General features: G+C 47.0%; 1 protein-coding gene across 3 annotated transcripts in view; it reads right to left on the reverse strand.

Moving 5' to 3' along the window:
* ARMH4 (armadillo like helical domain containing 4) overlaps positions 1–15,299 on the reverse strand; it is a 48,256-nt gene extending 32,957 nt beyond the window's left edge. For all 3 annotated transcript variants that reach the window (XM_072337275.1, XM_072337273.1, XM_072337274.1), the window contains exons 1-4: positions 15,168–15,299; positions 8,664–10,066; positions 6,921–7,130; positions 5,537–5,755 (exon numbers count right to left, since the gene is read on the reverse strand). In XM_072337275.1, the coding sequence (XP_072193376.1) occupies positions 5,537–5,755; positions 6,921–7,130; positions 8,664–10,011 (1,777 nt within the window). In that variant the 5' untranslated portion in view covers positions 10,012–10,066; positions 15,168–15,299. The remainder of the gene's footprint in view (positions 1–5,536; positions 5,756–6,920; positions 7,131–8,663; positions 10,067–15,167) is intronic.
* Positions 15,300–20,264: the final 4,965 nt, after the last annotated feature.

Here is a 20,264-nt window from a genome sequence, read left to right on the forward strand (position 1 = left end):
AGGCATTTAGAAGTCTCTGCTAAAGGACTTCTTTCAGTACACTTGTAATGTGGGAACATGGCTCATTTTCTGCATTGCTTTTGTAACCACAGCTAGTTGCCAAGATAGAAAGGCCTTTCTAGGAGAGCCCTTATTAATCAATTGCTTTCATGTGATCAGTGATAATGCCACCATCTGATGTTTCCAAAACGCTGCCAAGAGTTATCACTTGTGGCAAAGCCCAGCTTGGAAGGAGATGACTGGAAGGAACACAGAAGGGTTCTGCCCCGCTTTATGGGTTGCATAGGGACACCCACAGTGGGAGCAGGAGCAGTCCAGGCTCTGAGTTGCACAACCATCTCCTGTGCATGGAGGTATTCAATGCCTGGCCTGGTGAGAAAACAGAGCACTGAGAGGAGTGCATCAGTTGGATGGGTTCTTGCCACACAAAGCAAGGCACTAACCCTAATTCTGTACACCTAAATTTCAAGATAAGAGGAAATGAAACTCTTTTTTCCTGTGACAGGGAACACTCCTGCTACATTTAGGAGAGCAAACAGGACAGCAGGACTAAACTATAAGGTTTCCTTATGAGTTGCAGTAAGTTTTCAGTACCCACTTGCCAAAAAACAGACCACAGAAAGCACTCCCCAGCAGAGGGCTCCATAAAGATGGTAACAACTTGGATTCTGATCCTAACCTACCTCTCAGATCTGAAGGGATTCACACCGGCTTTTTGAGTCCTGGCTTATCTCTCACCACAAGGGAGCTGATGCACTTGTAGGAAATTCAGCTTAGGAAAAGAGTAGCTAACAGAGCAGGGGTTGAGCAAATGTCTGAGTTAAGCTGTTTTGTAGACAAAAGCACAGATGTAACCAGCATGGATCCATTGCTGATGACATGAACTACGGGTAAGTGTTATTACAGGCAACAGCCTCTGGGACACCAAGGTTAACTCCAGTCCTACCTAACACCAAAGGCAAGGATGACTGCAAGCCCACTCATCTCTAGACAAAGCCTCATGCCACTCAAAGCATGAAGCTCCAGGATTATCCTGATACAGAAGCTATAAATCATCTGGGTGGTTTTGAAAGAGCCAAACCATTCTGCAGTGTTGCCTGCCCTGCTCCCCTTGCCCAAAGGACTATGGAGAAGCCTCACAAGCAACAAAGCCCTACATGTGCTGAGAGACCCCAGCCAGCAGCAATAGCTCAGGAGAAGTGCTCCTTGCAGAGCACTCCAAAGGAACTGCCACATACCTGCTTAGCTGAATCCACCTCACTAGAGCCAGAGGGTGAGCTAATCCCCAACTTAGGAAACAAAAGCCTCATTAAAATCTTCACCCACAGCCCAATTACCTTTCAACAGCATCTGTAGGGGGGTTCTGTCACTTTTGTTCAACTGGAGAATAAACATGGGAAAACTCCAACCTTAACATTACTTTTAGACAAATGACATGTCTGATACAGCTAGAAATTTTAAGGTGCCTGTCCAGAACAGTACAACGGGTCAGACTGAACCAGGCCACCCAACCTGCCCAAGATCAGGTATCTAAGAAAGAAGTGGAGTTGTTTCTTTTTTAACTATGTGGTTCTTTGGTACAAGGGAGAAGTACAAGCAAACAGCTGGCTTCCATGGGGAAGATCAAGGTCAATCTGTATTAAAGGGACAGAAGTTTCCACTTCAGCAGCAGAAATAAGCTAGAAGCAATAGGAAGCGTGCATCAAAAACAATTATTAATTCATTTTGCATGTGGTTTTGTCTTAAATCTTCAGATCCCTGCCAATTCAGCTGATATCCAAAGAGCTGGTGAGGAATTATAGCATCAGGCTAGTTAACCACGCTAGGCTAAGTGCCCTTCTTATTTACAACCCTGCAACTTCATTTAAATTTTTAATGGGGTTGCAGAGATGTAATGAAGCAGGTCTTAATCCATACAGTCAGGGTCCAAATAGCAATTGAATTTTCAAAGCCTTAATTCCCATTTAAAAATAAGCAATACTTCCCATCAGAAGGAAGGTGCCTTGTACTGCAATGGCTTAAAAGGAAGGAGAGTTTGAAAAGTCATTAAAAAAACACCCTGAAAACCAAAGACCAAGTATGTGCCATTAAAATCCCATGGATATATACTGCACTGTATGATGTGCTCCACTGTTCTGGAGCAGCCTTCAATGTAATCAGTGAAGCAAAACAAAGTTAAACCTGAAGCCAAGATGCAGTGATCAGGCACCCTGCAGCTGCAGAACAGAATTTGCTAACCCCAAGGCAAGTCCAGCTCCATAGCTTAGAACTGCTTAGGGACTTTACAGACAAATATTGCATTATGCAAGCATGCATCAGCTCACCAGGAACACTGTTGTGCTCTGTCCTACACAGCAGATACTTTGACATAAATGATCCAAACATCCTACAACTGATTTTCCCCATACAACTCAAAATGTGGAGTTGCCCAAGGTCTATGCTTTGCTTAGCTATACATTGCAAGGCCCATGAGAGCAGTCTCCCCATGCCCTGTTCCAAGCCTGTAGATGGCTCATTTTCAGTGTCATTAATGGTGGAATAGATCCATGAAGATCACTTAATCCAACCATCCACCTACCACAAATACTGCCCACATCCCTCAGTGCCACATCTCCATTGGTTCATGAACATCTCCAGGGATGGTGACCCCACCACTCCCTGGGCAGCTGTGCCAATGCATCACCAGTCCTTCTTAGAAGAAATATTTCCTAATATCCAATCTGAGCCTCTTCTGTCACAGCTTAAGGCCATTACCTCATCCTATTTTGTTACTACCAGCAGTGCATGGCTCCATAAAACAAATACAGCCCTGCTACTCTTTACACCAGCACTAACCTGTGTTAACAACTGCGTTCAATTTATAATTTGAGAACCAAGGTGAAACTCTACCCTTAGGCTGTTATTAGCCAAGAGAAGCTGCAAATCAAGGCTGATTGTACCTATAATTATGTATTCAGACTCATTCAACACAATTCTTGGCTGAACTTTTTCTCCTCAATGTGCCTTCCCAACCCCAGGATTACTCCTCCATCATAGCAACAAGGACTTCACCAGCTACATGTTGAGAGCTAGTCAGTCATTGGGAGCACCTCCTATTTAAGGACTGTACAGCTCAGACTGCAAGTTGCCTGTTTCCAGAGCTATCTGCCTGCTCCTGACATCACACAACAGGCAGAGCATCTCCCACAAGCATCCCATGAATGCTGACCTGTGAGAGCAGCTCAGCCCCAGCAGCAGTGCTCAAATAAGCCTAGATGACTGAACAGGAACCAGCCCTAGGGCTTACATGCTGTTGTAGAGTAGTTTGGGATGTTTTCTTTTTATAGACCCACTTCAAAAAGCGCTAGGAAGCTTACAGAATGATCCTGAACAGATACGTTGAATTAGATTTTCTCCTTGGATCCTAGAAGTCCTCCAGAGAAAGCTGCAATGTAGGGCTTTCCAGAGAGATGCAGAAATTTTGGGCACAAGTACAAAATGCAGCATTAAGCCCTCACAGACAAGTAAGGCTCATCCTCAGCTATGTCCTGTCCCCAGATCCTATAATCCCCCCATAGGATTTCTTTAGCTAGGAAGAGCAAGTAGCACCAGTCTCACTGCACAGTCCAGGCAGGAATATGCTCATTACTCTGCTAATCTCTCCAGAGCTAACAGAGCTTAAGACAACCCTATCTAGAAAGCTATTCAAATATATCTCATGTTTGTCTGTACCATTTTGAGACTTTTTTTAAAGTTCTAACCAATCCAAGCAGGTGAACATACTGATGCAATTAACTGCAGGCAGTTTGGCACAGATGGTCCCAAAGAAACAGAACTCTGAACAGCAGGGGTCCGTATTTAATGATGAGCCAGACCCTCAGCAAGGCAAAGCAGTGAGCCACACTGGGGGGCTGTGGGAGCCAGCAGAGCTCACCCAGCTGCCTGCACTTCTTCCACTGGTCAGCAAGCACCGTGACCTCCCCAGGGACTTCATTATGTCTGCAGGAGTGATGTCTGATCTTGCATTCACCTGCAATCTGGGCACTCTGGACTGGAGCTTAGTGCTACTCTGTAGGAAAGCACTCCTGAGAATAACGCATCTGATACCATATGGATATTTGAGAGTGAGCACTAGGTACTGTGATTGGGGAAGGATTTCAGCCTTCCTAACACCACTCCATCCTGAGGAAGTGCTCACAAACTACCACTACAAAAAGATATCAGAAAACAGTTGCAGCTCAAAAGCTTCCTCCACACTTAACTGGGGCAGCAGCATCTCCAGACAGAAAGCATACCCTCAAGTGGCATCTGTCCCACTTCACAGACTGTAGACTGGTGATCCCTAACACCGGGCTCACCACATCAAAGTCCAAGTTACTCCAAAGAGTTTTAGACCACACACACAAAAAAAGCTGTGCCAGCTGTCATAAACACACAGCATAACAAGGAGCACCACAACCCTCGGATGACAGGCACCTGCAGAGCTGTGCCTCAGAGCCAAGGAATCCACATCCTTGCACTACTAGAGATCCATCAGGGTAAGGATCATGTGCTGCTGTCACTCCTGGCAGGTTTTAAAGCCAGCAGCAAGCCCAATGAAGGGCAGGAGCCACAGCATCTTGCATATAGAGGGGAGGGCTCCCTGCCTTTGCTGCCCTCCAAACTTAACAGGAATTGAAGTTATTGCTTCATGCAGAGAAAAGATGCTGATTAGCTGTTGTCTGTGGCACCCAACCTCTGATCAGAAGAAAAATACCATCTGGCATGCCACCTCTGGAGGACTGCCAACCTTTGCAGTAAAATATGAAGGTAGGAGAAGGTCAAGATAAAGGGAGGGGAGCAAAACAGGCAGGAAGATTAATCCCTGCCAGGTGGTGTAGGCCCAGACTCTGGAGTACAAAATAGGGGGATGGATGAACAAAAAGAGTCAAAGTAAAAGAAAAAACAGGAAGAAGCAAAGCAATTCTCTACAGGAAAGTTATGGATGAGCCAAAGACCAGAAAAGCACCCACTTCATCAAAACCTTGTGTGAATTTGCATCAAGGAGTTTTGGTGAACAACTGAATGAGATTGCAAAGGTGGTGCATTCTTGACCTCTCTCAGCACTGTAACAGGAGTATAGATATGGCACCACTCGTTCCAGCTAGGTGTGAGGAGATGCACACTGAGGTGGCCATCTCATGCTGAGCCTCCCCACTCATAAAGGGATCTCTGGCTGCCTAACATGCTCCCTTGACTGTTTGCTTGGTAGAGGCTCTGCAGTAGATGCCCAAAAATAGCCAGTGATGATCAAACCCAGGCTGCTGCTGTTCATTCCCCAGGAGAAAGCCCATGTCTCCTACCACAGCCACTTGAAATCAGGTATTCTCTACAACACTATTCACTGCTCATTTCCTGTACTACCTGGAAGGGGACAGGTTTTCCAGCAATTTTATTATCAACAGTTAACACATGTATAGCCATGTACCAAACAGACCAATTGGAAGCCCACACAATCAAGGTAATTGCTCCTTTCCACAGGAAGCTGCCTGCCCTTTAGGCTTGGGAACAGTGGTACCTTCTGATTCCAGTCGATTCAACCCATAGGTTACAGCTGTGCTGATCTTCCTCACAGCTGGTAGAGCTGTCCTCCTAACAGATGATGCCACTGATGCTGGAGTCACCAGGACCATCATTTTGCTGGATGATTCCTCTGTTTGCCCAGACTGTGTAGTCATCAACCCACCTGGAGATGGAGCAGCTTTCTCACCAGTGACCAGGACCACATCTGTGAGATCTGCAAAAGACACAAAGTCGGGCACAACCATATTAAAAAGTCACCATTAGAGGTGGCACTGAGGGACAGGGTTGGACCTGATGATCTCTTGTCTCTTCCAGCCTTAATGATTATATGACTTAGGAATGAGCTCCTTAATGAAAGCTTAAGTTCAGGAAAGAAGCTATCAGACACTTGAACCCTTAGCTACATTAAGTGATTCAGCTGTAATGACAACTTCTCCAGCACAAGAAGTCCCCTTAGTGAGAACAACCCTAAGTTTTACTTCCATTGTTATAAGGATCCATTGCAAGATTAAAGCACTGAGGCACCAGATGAGGTGTGAACCAAGTGACAGATCTAGTTGTTTATTGCAAAGATGAGAGCTAGTTGAATTTATAATTAAATCCCAGAAGCAAATTAATTAGTGGTAATTGCTGGAAGAGCCTTCTCCCCCCACAGAGCAACCTTACTTTAAGGGATACAGTGCAAATTGATTCTTTCCTTTGATGCTCTGCAATGGAAGAAGTAGCAGAAGTGCTGCCCAGCAGCAGTTTCATTACAGCAGCACCTACTACTACCACTATTGAAATGACCTCAAAGGTCATTCTGTGCTAAGGGGGCCCCTGCTACGCTCCTGTCAAGAAGACAGGCTCCTGTGTGTACTTGCCAAGGTGACATCAAGCCGGCAGCTGGATAAACACGACAGGTTAAAGCACTTATCTATGAGCTACCTCAACCCTGAGCACAAGAGGAAGAGCTCACTATCACTTAATAGAAGCATCAGGGCAGGCTTCCAACGGCTTCCTAAATTCTCACAAGAAAACCCCCTTTACTCCCACATTGTTCCCTAAATAAGATTTTTCTTGCTCCTTTGGACCAAGCATCAGCAATCCAGAAGGAATTCCCTCCCTCCCCCCATGTGAACAAAGATGAATGTGGGGGTTTCACGTGGTGGTTTTGTTTAGGATAGGATAATAAGATTATGACCTGCTGGCACATCTTAACATGACTGATCTGCATGGACATAAAGCAGCAGCAGCCCAGAGCCAGAAGGCAAGGGGGAAAAAAAATAAAGCAAGTTGACCCTGGACGCTGCATGAAGATTTCAGTGTACGAGCATTGAAATTGGTGTGATGCACCAATGTGTCTTTATGGGAGAGAACCTGCAAAGTTTGAGCCCTACCTTCCACACCTGGAGTTCTCACTGTGGAGGTGCCTGCAGCTGTCAGCATCTGGGTGGCACCAGGGGCACTCAGCATCTGGGTGTCCTCCCCACTGGTTTCTTGGGGAAGGCTTGCAGCTCCCATCCCCTGGGCAGGAGCAGGCAGCAATGTCACAGCTGTCAGAGCAGCAGCAGCCTCCTGGGCAATAGTTGTCACCTCCTGAGTAAGGCCTGCAGCGAGAAGCAGCATCAGCACCAACTCACAAGGCAGCTGACAGTAACAAAACAGACATTCAAAGGACTGGCCACCATGTATTATTTCCAGAGTCACAGTGCAAACAGCAAATCCAGCTGATTCACAGCTTAGAAACAGATGAGACCCCATGTATAACGTGTACGAAAGTAGCAGAATCAATCCTTGATTGGTTAGCCACCCCCTTATAGACAAGTAGACCTACCACAGCACTGCAAGTCTGTGGTATGAAAAGAAATAAGAATCAAGCAAAAGGCTGCCAGCATAGAATTTTTGGTGACTAACTCTCAGAGCTAAGAGACTCAAGTTGTGTAGAGTTTATTTTTCCACTGCACAAGTATTACTGAGAGCTGATGTTTCCCCAACACCTGGTAAAAGCAAGAAGGAAACCTGCTGAGAAGTCAAGTGGCTATAAATTAATCTAGAAATTAATCAGTCTTGTTTCAGCACCAGCATGCAATTAGCTTCGCATCTCTTACAGCAGAAAACACCTTCTGGGTGCAGCACAGAGGAAGTCGTCCCTTTGTCCCTACAGCCCAGGGGACAAAGTTAAAGATGCCTAACAGACATTAAGAAGTCCTTGGCCACAGCCCACATTCCCAACCAGCCCAGGCACATGCCATTGCCCCAGACATTTGACGCAGCACTCTAGACACCATCGCCATTGGGCTGAAGGTGTCATCTATGCAGGTATGGCCACACAAATATTGTAGATTCAGAGCTTTAGCTGAAAGGTAAGGAGACAACACCAGGAACTACATTTGTCCTTTGTTACTTAATCTCACCACTGATTTTCTTGTTTTTAAATCTGCTCCGACCATCCCTGCACAGGCAAGGAAGATTTAATTCACACTCTACTGGTACAACTTGTTTAATCATCTCCAGTCAAGGGAGAGGCATGTTAGAAGACTACTCAAAGGAGAACTGCATCTAATCAAGGTGAGATGCCTACAACTAAGCTATGGCAACCCTTTTCAACTGCTATGGGAACACCGAAACAGAAGGTCCTGCTCTGGGGGTACAATGAACATGCAAAGCTTTGCTAAGTCATTAAAATAAACTTTTCAGTGAGCATTAAGTTAGGGTCTCAGCAGCAACAATTTTCTACTGAGACCTTCATTTTCACTTAAATCCTTCATCCCCAGCTGCCACAGCCCCTCCAGTCCCAGCTCTTGTTCACTATTAAACTCATCCTCACAGCTCAAGGAGAAGGCACATCTTAGGGCAGTTGCATCACATCACTGAGGGCAGGACAGCAGCCAAAGGACTATGCTAGCTAGGGCAAAGGGTCACTGTGTATAGGAAGACCCAACATGAGGAGACCTGATGCATGCAAGTTACCCATTTAAGCCACTACCCCCATACAAAGGTCCATAGCCCTTCCCTCCTAGAGGAGGTAGGTTATACCTTTTTCCACTTGAGCACTAAATAAAATGAAGTACAGGCTCCAAGAAACATTCCTCCTAAATTAACACTTAGAGACCAGTGTCTGTGAATGGACAGATTTTTACCTTCCAGTGAGCTCTCCAGAGTAGAGAAGAGATCAGGTGTTACGTCTGTCATCACAGGAGCCTCTGGCTGTGAAGGAAGGATGCTCTTCTCTTCTGCTGTGACCATGTTTATGTCTTCCAGAGAGTTCAGACCACCCATGCCTACATCCGGCAAGTCCCCTGTGAGGGAAACATCACTGCTGGCTGTGAAGGTAACCAGTGCATCTTCCTCATGCACCGCTGCAGGGGTTGTGCAGTTGATCTCCTTTATAAGTCCTGGAGTTGGTGGAGCAGATGCTGGAGACGGCAGCACTCTTGTCACATCATACTGCTCTTCCTCTGTATCTCCCAGAGGGATCTGGGATGCTTCAGTTGCCACTTGGTCCTCTCCCACTTCCTCGTGCTGCATGCTATCCCCTTGACTTGTACTCCCCAGCTTGGTATCATCCCAGTCTGGGGGCATGGAATCAGCATGGAGGCTGGAGGCAGTGTTTGCTGCAGTGGGCTGCTCTCCTTGCCCCACACCTGCATCTGCCCCCACGTGAAGGTAGGTCTCAGAGATCACAAGGGGGTGGTTAGCAGCAGTAGTTCCCTGTGAAGCCAGTAACCTCGTAGCACTGCCTGTGTTGGATTCTGGTATTCCCACCTCAAAACTCTCGCTTGGGGGCTGTGCAGTTGGGATGATGAGGTAGTCACTCGCCCTTTCCAGGCTGGGAGTGTTGGGCTGTGATGTGGGCATCTGCTCACTGTGGGGCTGGGTTGCAGCTGAAGGGTACAAGCTGCTCTCTGCTATCTCCTCCTCTGCTGCAGCTGTGACAGAAGGGGGGCTTGCCAGGAGGCTGACAGAGCTCTGCCCCACCTCACAGTCCTCAGTGGTGACCACATTGATGGGTTCCTCCTGGACAGAAGGGCTCAGGGTGGTCACAGCTGTGGTCAGCATGGCCTTGAACTCTCCATTTTCATTCAGTTCTGACTTGGTGGGACTGAGCTCCTCTTCTACAGCAGCCAGTGCCCCAGGCATGGTGGTGCTGACATCCAGGCTCTGACTACCTAGGAACGAATGGATTGGGCTTACAGGCTGCATTTCTCTTTCAGCTGTGAAAGCTTCATTCAAGGGTATCCCAGATGGCTTTGCTGACACTACAGATGGTTCCTCAAAGAGGGTTTGCTCAGAGGGGTCCAGCTTGTCCATTAAGTTTGGCATGCTTATCCTTTCATCTTCTACCCCATTCCCTGCCCATGAGCCATACTGGGCCTTTGTCATGTCCTTCTCCTCCAGCAAAGGATATGCAAGGCATGGTGGGCTGGAGGATAAGAGCAGGATGCAGCAGCTGACCACACAGATATCAAGTCCTATTGATCTACTCATAGCTGAAAAGGTGTGCACAGAAATCCACAAGGCTGACAAGTCCAAAAAGTAAAACCTAGAGAGGGGAAAAAGAATCCAGATCATATACCCATATACACATAATGACCCAGTGCCATAAATAACCGGATAACATGGACTTCCACATTTGGGACTTGTTGGTTTTGCACAGATCCCTCCCACACATTCCAACTGACAGATCCCCATGCCTCATTTTACTGTTCCTAACCTACCCAAAACCTTATGCAAGGCAATACATATATCAAATCTCAATAAAGAGATCAATACAAACCTTGCCAAGCCCTAGCCTCCCTAGGAAGGAGGCATAATGCTTGTCATACATGTAGGCCTAAGGCTTCTGGTCAACTATGTGCACGGTTGCAGAAGGTAACTACAGAAATTGCTATCATTGGAAGGTTGACCTATCAAGTACAAGTGACCACAGAGCTCCCCTTGATTTGGCCTGTACTCAGTTTCATGAGAGACCCACTTTTACCTGCAAGATGAAGAGGGACAGTGGATACAAGGAAAGAAAGGCTGCAACTATCAGAATCACCCATTGGTCTTCATGGAAAGAAGCAAAAGCCACATTTGCTCAGGGGACACGAGGGTGAGTCATCCTTCCCCACCTTGCTGTACCCCTTGTTTACACATCCAAAAAGCAAGTTTTTATTTACATATATCTACATTTATACACACAGTTTGTTAGTCATTACAAGGGTGTATCACTGCTCCACACTCCATCACGTGGCCATGCGATGCTTTGTGAGAGGTAACCTCTGCTACAGGGGGAGGGATTTCAGAAATACCCCATTTGTGTTAATGCATCCAGCACAAAGGCCCTCTGTGTCCTGCTGCTCACACACATTTGGCTCTTCTTTAGGAAGAAGTTATTGTATATGTCTAATCAGCTAGAGACAACCAGAAGGCATATCATAGTAGGTCACACAGCTATTTGTGTATTCCAATCAGAAAATGGGCCTCTTACTCCACACAGCACAGATTTCTCCAGCTGAAGGCCCTCAGAAGGGCTAAGCATCTCAGGATCCATAGGTTTCATTGTAGCCTAGAAGCCCTTCTCAGCATTCAGCCACAAAACAGGCTGCTGGAGTCAAATGCTGCAGGCTCCAGACACACCAGGTCACTTTTCCTATACTCACTACAGCCTTGTTCATCCACAGCTAGGGCTGCAGGAGGCATGGGGCCACACACATGCACCAGGTGCTCAGGCTTAAGGCAGAAGCCACCAAGAAGCTGACCACCAGCAACAGCACAGACACCTCCCACTTCAGCCGTTCTCGTGTCCAGAAGATGGGCATCTATCCACCCCTCCATCTCCTCTACCTCATTCTCCACTAAAAAAGTAGAAATTGAGAACTGACAGCAATCAGACAACTCTCTTCCAGGTTAATGCTTTACTTGCTTTTATGGTTAAAACGCACTGAGACTATAATTTACTTATATAGTGCCCAATAGCATGCATCTTGTTTACTGTATAAATATAAATACATTCGTATCACATTCCTTCAGCAATGGTCAACTAAAATCAGACAGTAAAGCATGAAGATTTGGTTTTTTTATACTTTAAAGTCAGGGTGCAAATTGGATCAAAATACAGCTTCCCTTGAAGAAATCAGGAGCCTTTAGGGTTTACAAGACATTTTAGCAATAGTTAAGCCCAAACAACTTCAGGTGTACATGAAAAATGGCCATAGTATTCCATCCTGCAGCCAAGCACACTATAAACGTGCACATACACATCTGTAGGTTCTCCAATAGTCTAAGACACTCAGAGGATGTTAACAGGAATACTGAAAAGAATCTCTTTCTCAACAAGCTCACTCCACCCTCAATAGGGCTGGGAATGAGCAAGAGGGAAAGCTGCTCCACAGCAAGCTGGATCTTAAAGACTGTTAAAAAGAAGTATTAAGAGCCTTTCTTCCTTCTAGCTAGGAGATAATGTGGGTAATGCTCTGTGTAAGCCCATCGCTGCAGATCCTAGGGAACGCAGAGCGGCCTCACACTGTTTCTCCCAGGCTGAGAAGCACTGTCAGCCTCAGATCTACATGGGCAAAGGGCAGAGATAGCAGCAGAAAGGTCTGTGTTAAACCCCACAACCACCAGATCTAAACTAACCTAGACCACTACATTCAATAAGATCTGGAGATGGTGGCACAGAACACACTGAAGGATAATGGCACAAGTTCATCTTCAGAGATTAGTCACAGCTTAAGATCTACTTTAGAAAAAAGCTGGATTACATCGTGTAGGAATAGCAGTGACCTGGCTATCTACTTAAACGGAGTTTAACACCTTGCTGCAGCACTTCCACTTAACACAGAATTGATCTGGGGCTTAACAGCTGGCTGCAGCAGCCTGGTACTCAGCCTGCAATGGGCTATACATCTCTCCTCCTGTCTGCCTACTTATATAGTCAGTTTGCTCTACAGCCTAGCAATAAAGCAAGCTGCTCTGACCAAGCACCTCCTCTACAGTGGGATTAAAGCTTTTCCTTTCTAGCCTGCAGCTGGGGGAATAACCCAGTATTTCACTCTGTACCCAGCTTTCACTTGGAATCCTCCAAGCTAAAGCCCTGGAGGACAGCTACAGAGCAGCAGCCTGGCTCTGTGGAAGAGTAATCCTTGCTTCCAATAGGAAGGAGGCAGGAGACAACACCAGCCACTTCCCCTGCACATAATAACAAGTCCCAGGAGATGCAGCTCCTCATCTGCTAAAGCAGCACAACTGCAGGCAACCATGTAGCTTTATCTTTAGCACAAAGAAAAGTGGCCTTTAACACCTTCCAAGCCTCAAAGTAGCACAAAGGGCTGCAAGGCTACAAGAAGTACCTGAATAGGGTATTTCTGAGAGCTGCCCATCAGACTAAGAGCCACCTACTACTACTTGTGGGCAAGTCACTGAACTGGGGGGCAATGTAAACACAAGGTGACTTAGACTCAGCAGTCTCTTTGAACCAGGCTGCCTCCTTTCTCCACACAAACATTCTTCACAGGTTCTATTAAGTCATTAACCCCCTCCATGAAGTTTTGAGACCTGTCTGTAGAGTCAGCTCCAGCACAACCCCAGCCTGCCACCACTGCTTCAACACAGCAGGTTTGATGGGGGACAAACAGAGAAGATCGAATCCCTCTTTCAATAGCTCTTCCCAACACTTAACTGCCGTCTACTGATCCACACTGCAACACACGAAACCCTTTTGTAACCCAGCTGCATGCAGCCATCCCCTAGAATGGCTTCTCAGGATCCTGCCCAGTTTATTTGATGAAAACCTGCATGACAGCCATTTGCTTCTATTTTCTGCTGCTGGAGAAATACAACCAGAATCTGCTCAATTGTTGAAATCAGGAAAGGATCAAGTTTTGAATTAATAACCCTGCCCTAACAATCCCTCTTCCACACAGAGGAAGACACTTGTGCACTGAAGCTGAAGTGGCTACACGCATTGCTATAGCAGAGAACACAAGAGATTAACAGGTCAGCTTCAGACAAATCACCACCTTGCCTTTGCAGAACACAGCTTTTTACACCTCCAGTACAAGCTTGATAATGGTAGCTCTGACTGGCTGAACAGTTCTAGATGTTCAGCCCTGCTGTTCATTCACCAGTTGGTAAGGAAAGAGGACAAAACACAAATCTTTCAGTGCAAAGATTTAGCCAAAATGTGCAAGTCAGGCAACTGCCAGCAATCAAGTGTTATGTTACTGGAGTGCTAACACATGCTATCCATGCATTGCTACTTGCGCTGAATACAAAAGCCAGCAGATAATACACGATACTGCAGAGCTCCAACTCCTACTTTTGTACAAGCAGGGAAGAATGCCTCCATTTCATCTTCTATTGTCCTCACACAGTTACATCAAGCCAATTGAGGAGCCAGTGTTCTTACAGCATCTCAACCACCTCCAACAGCTCCTGATGACTTCCCAATGACACAGCCCCATGCTGGCACAGCCAGAGATGGATGAGCTGAACTATGCAAGCACAGCTGCACATCAACCAGAGAGGCACACCTTCCCCTAGCTTTGAGGACAAATCATTATAAGCAAAGAGATGAGATTATTATTCCTTTAGGGCTGGTAGGAAGCTGGCCTTGCCTGGCACCTTAATGCATAATGCATTACCTTCACTTGGAGCATTTGTGTCTCTTCTCAGAGTGCTACTGCTGGAAGGCAGCATGTTTTAGGCATTATTCCCCCAGCTGTGAAGCAATGCTTGCTTTGTTCAGAAAGGCACTGACCACCTATGTAGTCCCTGCTCAGCTGTGCAATTAGAAGCTGCTCTCAGCCCTCCGTGGCTCCTGACCCGTGCCAGGTCCCAGCACTCCAGGAGTCAGAGGTCTGATAGATTTCTGAGCAATTAAAAGGATGGGGAAAAACAGGCTGTTAAGAAGAGGGCCAAAGAGCCTAACAGTTTGCAAACACCGTAAGCATAGCAATGCCATCCTCCAGGTTCAGTGGGAACGGAGCTGTAGCATTTGGGCTCCGACCATTGAGAAACATTCAGAAATGTCAGTGCCCAGCACAACAGACAGCAAGACACAGCGGATCACCTGGGAGACCACGAAGCAGATTAACTCAGCCTTGTCGGGCCATTCTTACGTAGGGCTCACTCTGCTTTTTGATGAAGGCACGGAATTAGCAGGGCTTTAAGACCCGACTGCACCAGCACACCCGCTCGCCGCACACGGACTCACCCCCATTGTTGTCCCTACTTGCATTTCCAGGTTAGCTGGGTGTCAGCACAAAGCCCAGCACCGCCGCTACCCATCGCCATGCCGCACCGGCAGAGAAATGTGCCAGGACCGAGGGACAATCCCAGCAGCCGCCGACCCCAAAGGCGCCGGGACCACACCACGGAGGAGGGGGGCGAGATAGAGTCGGCGGCCCCGAGCCTCCCCACTCCCCAGCCCCACTCGCAGGGCCCAGCCCCAACGCTCCACTCGCTGGGAACAAAGAGCCTGAAGGCGGGTGGAAAAATCATAATATAATCAATTAAAAAACCAGCGAACACCGGAGGAAAGGGGAAATTAATAAATAACCTCCTTAAGAAGAGAGGGATGTTGCCCAGCCGCCCTCGCATCATCCCCACATACGCAAGCACGCAGCCGGTTCCCCGGGCCGCTCCCCCCCCAGGCTCACCTGCCTCCCTCCGCCCGCAGCTCCGCTCCGCAGCATCCCGGGGCCGCGCGGCCGGGGCGGGGCGGCAGAGCGAGAGATACCGCCCCGCTTGGGAGGACGGCTCAGCCCCGCCCGCCCCCAAGCAGCCCTGGGCATCCCGAACCCCCCCCCCCCCCCGGGATCGCGGCTATTAGCCGGGGGTGAGGGGGGCTGGGAGGTGCCATGCAGTCCCCGTGAGTTGCCCCGAGGTAGCTTTTGTCCCCCGTGGGTTTTAGCCCACCTCCAAACAAAGGATCCGGTAACTACATGGGAAAAGCAAGCAGTTGATGGTTATAAAGATTGCACGTGCTGCTGCTAAGCAGAGGGCACAGGCGTGCTCCAGCATGAGGAGCACGGTTCTTCACAGCGCTCACATCACTCAGGACAGACTTGAGATCGCATACACCATATTAGGTGGTTTTCTCCCCATGTGAAGGAATTTTCAGCTTCCAGGTCACCTCTTCAGACAGCACACAAACTGAGCTCCGGGCTGGTCTTCAGCTCTTAGTCCAAAGCCAGGACCATAATCTAACCAGAAGGGCACCCTATAGAACCACAGAATCCTTAGAACTGGAAGGGACCTTTAAAGGTCACTTAATCCTATTCCATTGCGATGAACAGGGACATCATATCTCTATGAGGTTGCCCAGGGCCCGATCCATTTTTGCCTTGTCACCAGGGAAGAGGCATCAACCACATTGCCAGGTAACCTGTGCCTCACCATAAGAGACCTCTTCATACATGCAACTCAAATCCATCCTCCTCAAGCTTGAAACTATTTCCCTTAGTTCTATCAAGACAGACCCTGCTAAAGAGCCTGTACTGCAAAGATGGTCAGAGAAGCTACAGGAAAAAGCAGAAGATCTACAGGAGTACCTGGTCAGGCTGGATGGGGCTCTGAGCTGTACAAACCCCTGTTCATTGCAGGGAGGTTGGACCAGAGGGCCTTTAAGGGTTCCTTCCATCTCAAACAACCCTACGACCCGAAAGCAAAGCCTACAATACCATTAGCAATTTGTTATTATAGATTCTCCTCCAGTATCTTCAACTTTAGAGGTCACCTTCCGCTCATGTTCTCTCCACAAGGAGAACCTTTCTTAAATAGCATCTCACACACAGCTTGTTTCAGGGCCGCTGATGTTTTGATGTTGTTTTATTTTAAACACCTCTTAGGCCTGGAGAAAAGCCAAGGCAGCATTTTCTACTCCTGCTTCTTTCTCTTCCCAAATGCTTTGGTTGTTTTGTTGTTGGTTTTTTTCTTACCCCATTGAGAAGCCTCCAGCTAACCAAGTAACAAACATTTACACCATCAGCTCCTGGAACACGTAAACACACTTTACTAGATATCAAAGAACTCCTGAAACTCAGAAGTCCATAACTTACCATCAGCAAGAAAAAAAGTGCCAGTTCTTCTGCCTTCCTCCTTCAGCCAAGAGTTGGAACACCATGAAGACCCAGCTGCTCTCCCAGGGTTTTATGTGCTGTGCAGTGGCTCTTTCAAAGCAGCACGGCAGCAGGTGCAGGTGGTTGTCATTGAGTAGGGGCAGGTGAGCAGAGTCCTGACGTGCTTCATTTGTGGCTGAGGGGAGAGATATGGTGGGTAGTTACAGGGAGGGCATAAAGAAACAATACAGGAGAGGATGAGGAAAGTCAAAAGGCTTTGCTATGACTGTGTTCTACTGCATGAAGCCAATGAGCAAATTCCTCTATGCTTCCATTTATAATGGTTGACAAAACAGGGCTCTGTTTTGCAGGTAGTGCAGTGAGATCCTACCTGCTTGCACCCGCTAAATGCTGGGCTCTCTGCATAAAACAGGTGGTTAAAGAGAGCTGAGGCATTATCCATGAAGAATTTGTTCTCTGTGGGTTTCTGTGGTGTTTTGGTTTGTTTGTTTTCTCTTTGTTGTGCTACTGAAAATAACATCAGTGGTTTCGTTGTTACACTCACTCCAGTGTTTCACTTATCTATTCTTGCAGTGCTTTGTCTTGGATTTCAACCAAGCTGGAACCTGCCCAATTCATTTTGGTGGCATTTTGCATCCAATACTCAAACTTTGAAAGGACGGATTTGTCACAGGTCAGGGCAGTTTCTTTCAGGGCAATCTTGCTAACTGCTGCATAAGTTGGAAATAAAGCCTAAGGAATGCCTGCATCAGCAGTCAGGACAGCCATCCCATCAAGAAATCAAAAAGAACTCTGGAGTTAGAATCATATAATTGAGTTGGAAGGGGTCCTTAAGGCCATCTGGTCCCAATCCCCTGCAATGAACAGGAACACCCACAGCTCCATTAGGATCTCAGAACCCATTCAGCCTGACTTTGAGTGTCTGCAGGGACAGGGCATGATAAAGGTGCTTTCAGTCTCACCTCTGATGTCATTGATTAAAGAGCACAGTTCCCAGCACTGACTCCAGAGGGGCACCACACAGCACTGATCTCCATCCAGACATTGAACCATTGACCACCACTCTCTGGGTACAAACTGACCACCAGTTCCTCATCCATCGAGCAGTCTACCCATCAAGTCTGAATCTTTCCAATGTGAAGAGAAGGATGTTGGGGGGGCTGGGTCAAAGATGTCAAGCCTGATGGAACAAGCCATCAAAAATGATCAGAATAGTCCCTTCTGGTTTTACAGCTCTGAATTGTAAAATCTGGGTATCTATTTATGAATCAATATTGCTAGTGCTGCACCATCTTTATAGAAAGAAAGATAATGTGGAAGTATGCAAAAGGAAAGGATACTTGCTCTCTTTTGTAAGGGAGATAAAGGGGAAGAAAAGGAAGAGGAAAGGGTTGCATTCCTGTGGCTATGCTGAACACCATTCACCCCCCAGTTAGGAACCCAAAACTCCCCTTGGATCCATCCTCACCCCCTGTTCCATTTTGGCTGAGGGGTCTCCTTCAGCAATGGGAGCGTTTGGACACAGAGGAGGCTCCATCTCTGGATAAGTGCAGTGAGATCTTACAGCAAACTGAAATCAATGAGGACTCATTTTAAAATGCAACAGAGCTTTTGTGGCTCAGCCATCGATTCACCACCAGCTGCTCCTGTCCCCACACACGGATGCTCCTCCCAGGACGCAGCACTGTCAGCAATGGGCGCACCAGGCTCCAGGCAGAGCTTTCAGTGGCCATAGTTCACCCTTCACTATGAAGCCATGATTCCAAATGAGAGGTGCTGTTTTCAGCCCCTTCCACTCTTATTTCTAACCTCTAAAGGTCTCAGGAAAGTTTTTAAAATGTAAAGCACGTGTAACTGATGCTCTGCTGTGCTCTAAAGCTTGCAGAGCACTTAATGTATTGAAGAGGTTTTCTCTTTACCCTTTCATTTCTCTGGGTAACTGACTCCGAATCCAGGCTGTATACTCCCAAGGTTAAATATTTCACTGATAATCACTATAACCAAAATAGCTGTTTTTTTTTCCCCCCATCTGATATTGCAAATCCCCCATACACTGCAAGTTTCTCTACCCCGCATAACCTGCCAAAATCACAGGCTTCTGCATTATCAACAAAAAATCTGCAGACTGAAAGCAGATAGAAGGAAGCAGGCAGAATTCAGCTCAGAAATCCCCTGAGAGCACTGTTTTGTTGTTCATTCATATGGTTTATTAACTGAATCATCGAACTGTCTGAGTTGGAAGGGACCTTTAAAGGTCCTCTGGTCTCATTCCCCACTGTGAGCAGGGACACCCACAGCCCCATCAGGAGCTTAGAGCCCTGTCCAGCCTGACCTTGGGTGTCTGCAGGAATGGGGCATCCACCACTTCTCTGGGCAACCTGTGCCAGTGCTCCACCAACATCAGAATACTGCACCTTACAGTGCAGCTCCTGGCATCAGTGGTGAGACAATATCAGGTGCCTTAATTATGTCAGGGCATAGCACAGAAGGTGAAGGCAATTTTAAAATAGTTATCACTAATTTCTCTGCTGAATGACTTTCCCTAATTGAATATTGGGGACATCCAGCACGTAAATCAGTGCAGGTCTCCCTCTGTAGTTTTGCTTTACACCTTTATGTCAGCTGGTAGCATCTGTATTAAGGGGACCTACTCCTCTCATTAAACAGCAGTCACTGGAATGGAGCAGCAAGTCTAAATTGGGCTGATGGGAAACTGTCAACAGCACCCCCATGTTAGAGGCTGGGAAACAAGTGTACAAGTAGCTCACTTTAAAGAATGAATAGGAGGTTTGAGGTCAATTAGAAATGGTGGTGGTGGTGGATTGATGGTTGGACTAAGTGATCTTAGTGGTCTTTTCCAACCTTAATGATTGGATGACTCTTTGAAATGTAATCATTGCTGATGAACAGATTTCTTTTTGCCTCCAACTGCAAACCCCAAAAATGCCATCTGCAGTCCAAACAGAATCAACAGAACCTACTTGGATTCCGTTCTTCTTCCTTGCTCCTCATCAAAAAGAAAGCTGCACGAGGCCGAGCAGTGGCCATGTAAATCATAGCAATTAGTCCTACCAGAAGTCACAGCTTCTGCTTTCCCAGCCCTCTTGGTTTTGCAGTGCTCAGAGAGCAGGAAAGCCATAAAAACTTCCATTTGTCACTGTAGTCAGCAGATGTGACTTGGAGCGTGTACAGCAATCAGATCTGCTGAGTAGGAAAGTACCATTTTTACACCGACACTTTTCAGAGGAGTACCACACTTCTGCTGACTTACCCAAGGTCGCTGGAATTGGTTGCAGTTGCTCTGGGAATACAGCCCAGCGGTACCAGTGCTCACGTCCATACCTGAATGTCTGTACAGCCCTCGCTCTTCTTCATACCCTTTAACAAAATCAATGTGGTTAATACCAAAGTGCAAGGCATATCACAATTTACCCAGAGATAAAGTGCTGAAGAAGCCATCCCCATGCATATTGGAGTCTCAGCTAAAATGTGAACCATCTGTCAATTCCCTGTAGCACTTGGATATTTTTTTCCCCCCCGTCCTACATACTCCACTACAAAATTAGGCTGATAATAGAAAAAGCAATTGACACAGCACCCCAAAGCGAGCTAACCCTAAGCAAAGTTCTAGCATCAACCTCCCTGCTCCTTGAGGTTCAACAAAGCCACGTGCAA

Source organism: Excalfactoria chinensis, chromosome 5 (assembly GCF_039878825.1).
Source record: "Excalfactoria chinensis isolate bCotChi1 chromosome 5, bCotChi1.hap2, whole genome shotgun sequence".
In the NCBI taxonomy this organism is placed as follows: domain Eukaryota; kingdom Metazoa; phylum Chordata; class Aves; order Galliformes; family Phasianidae; genus Excalfactoria; species Excalfactoria chinensis.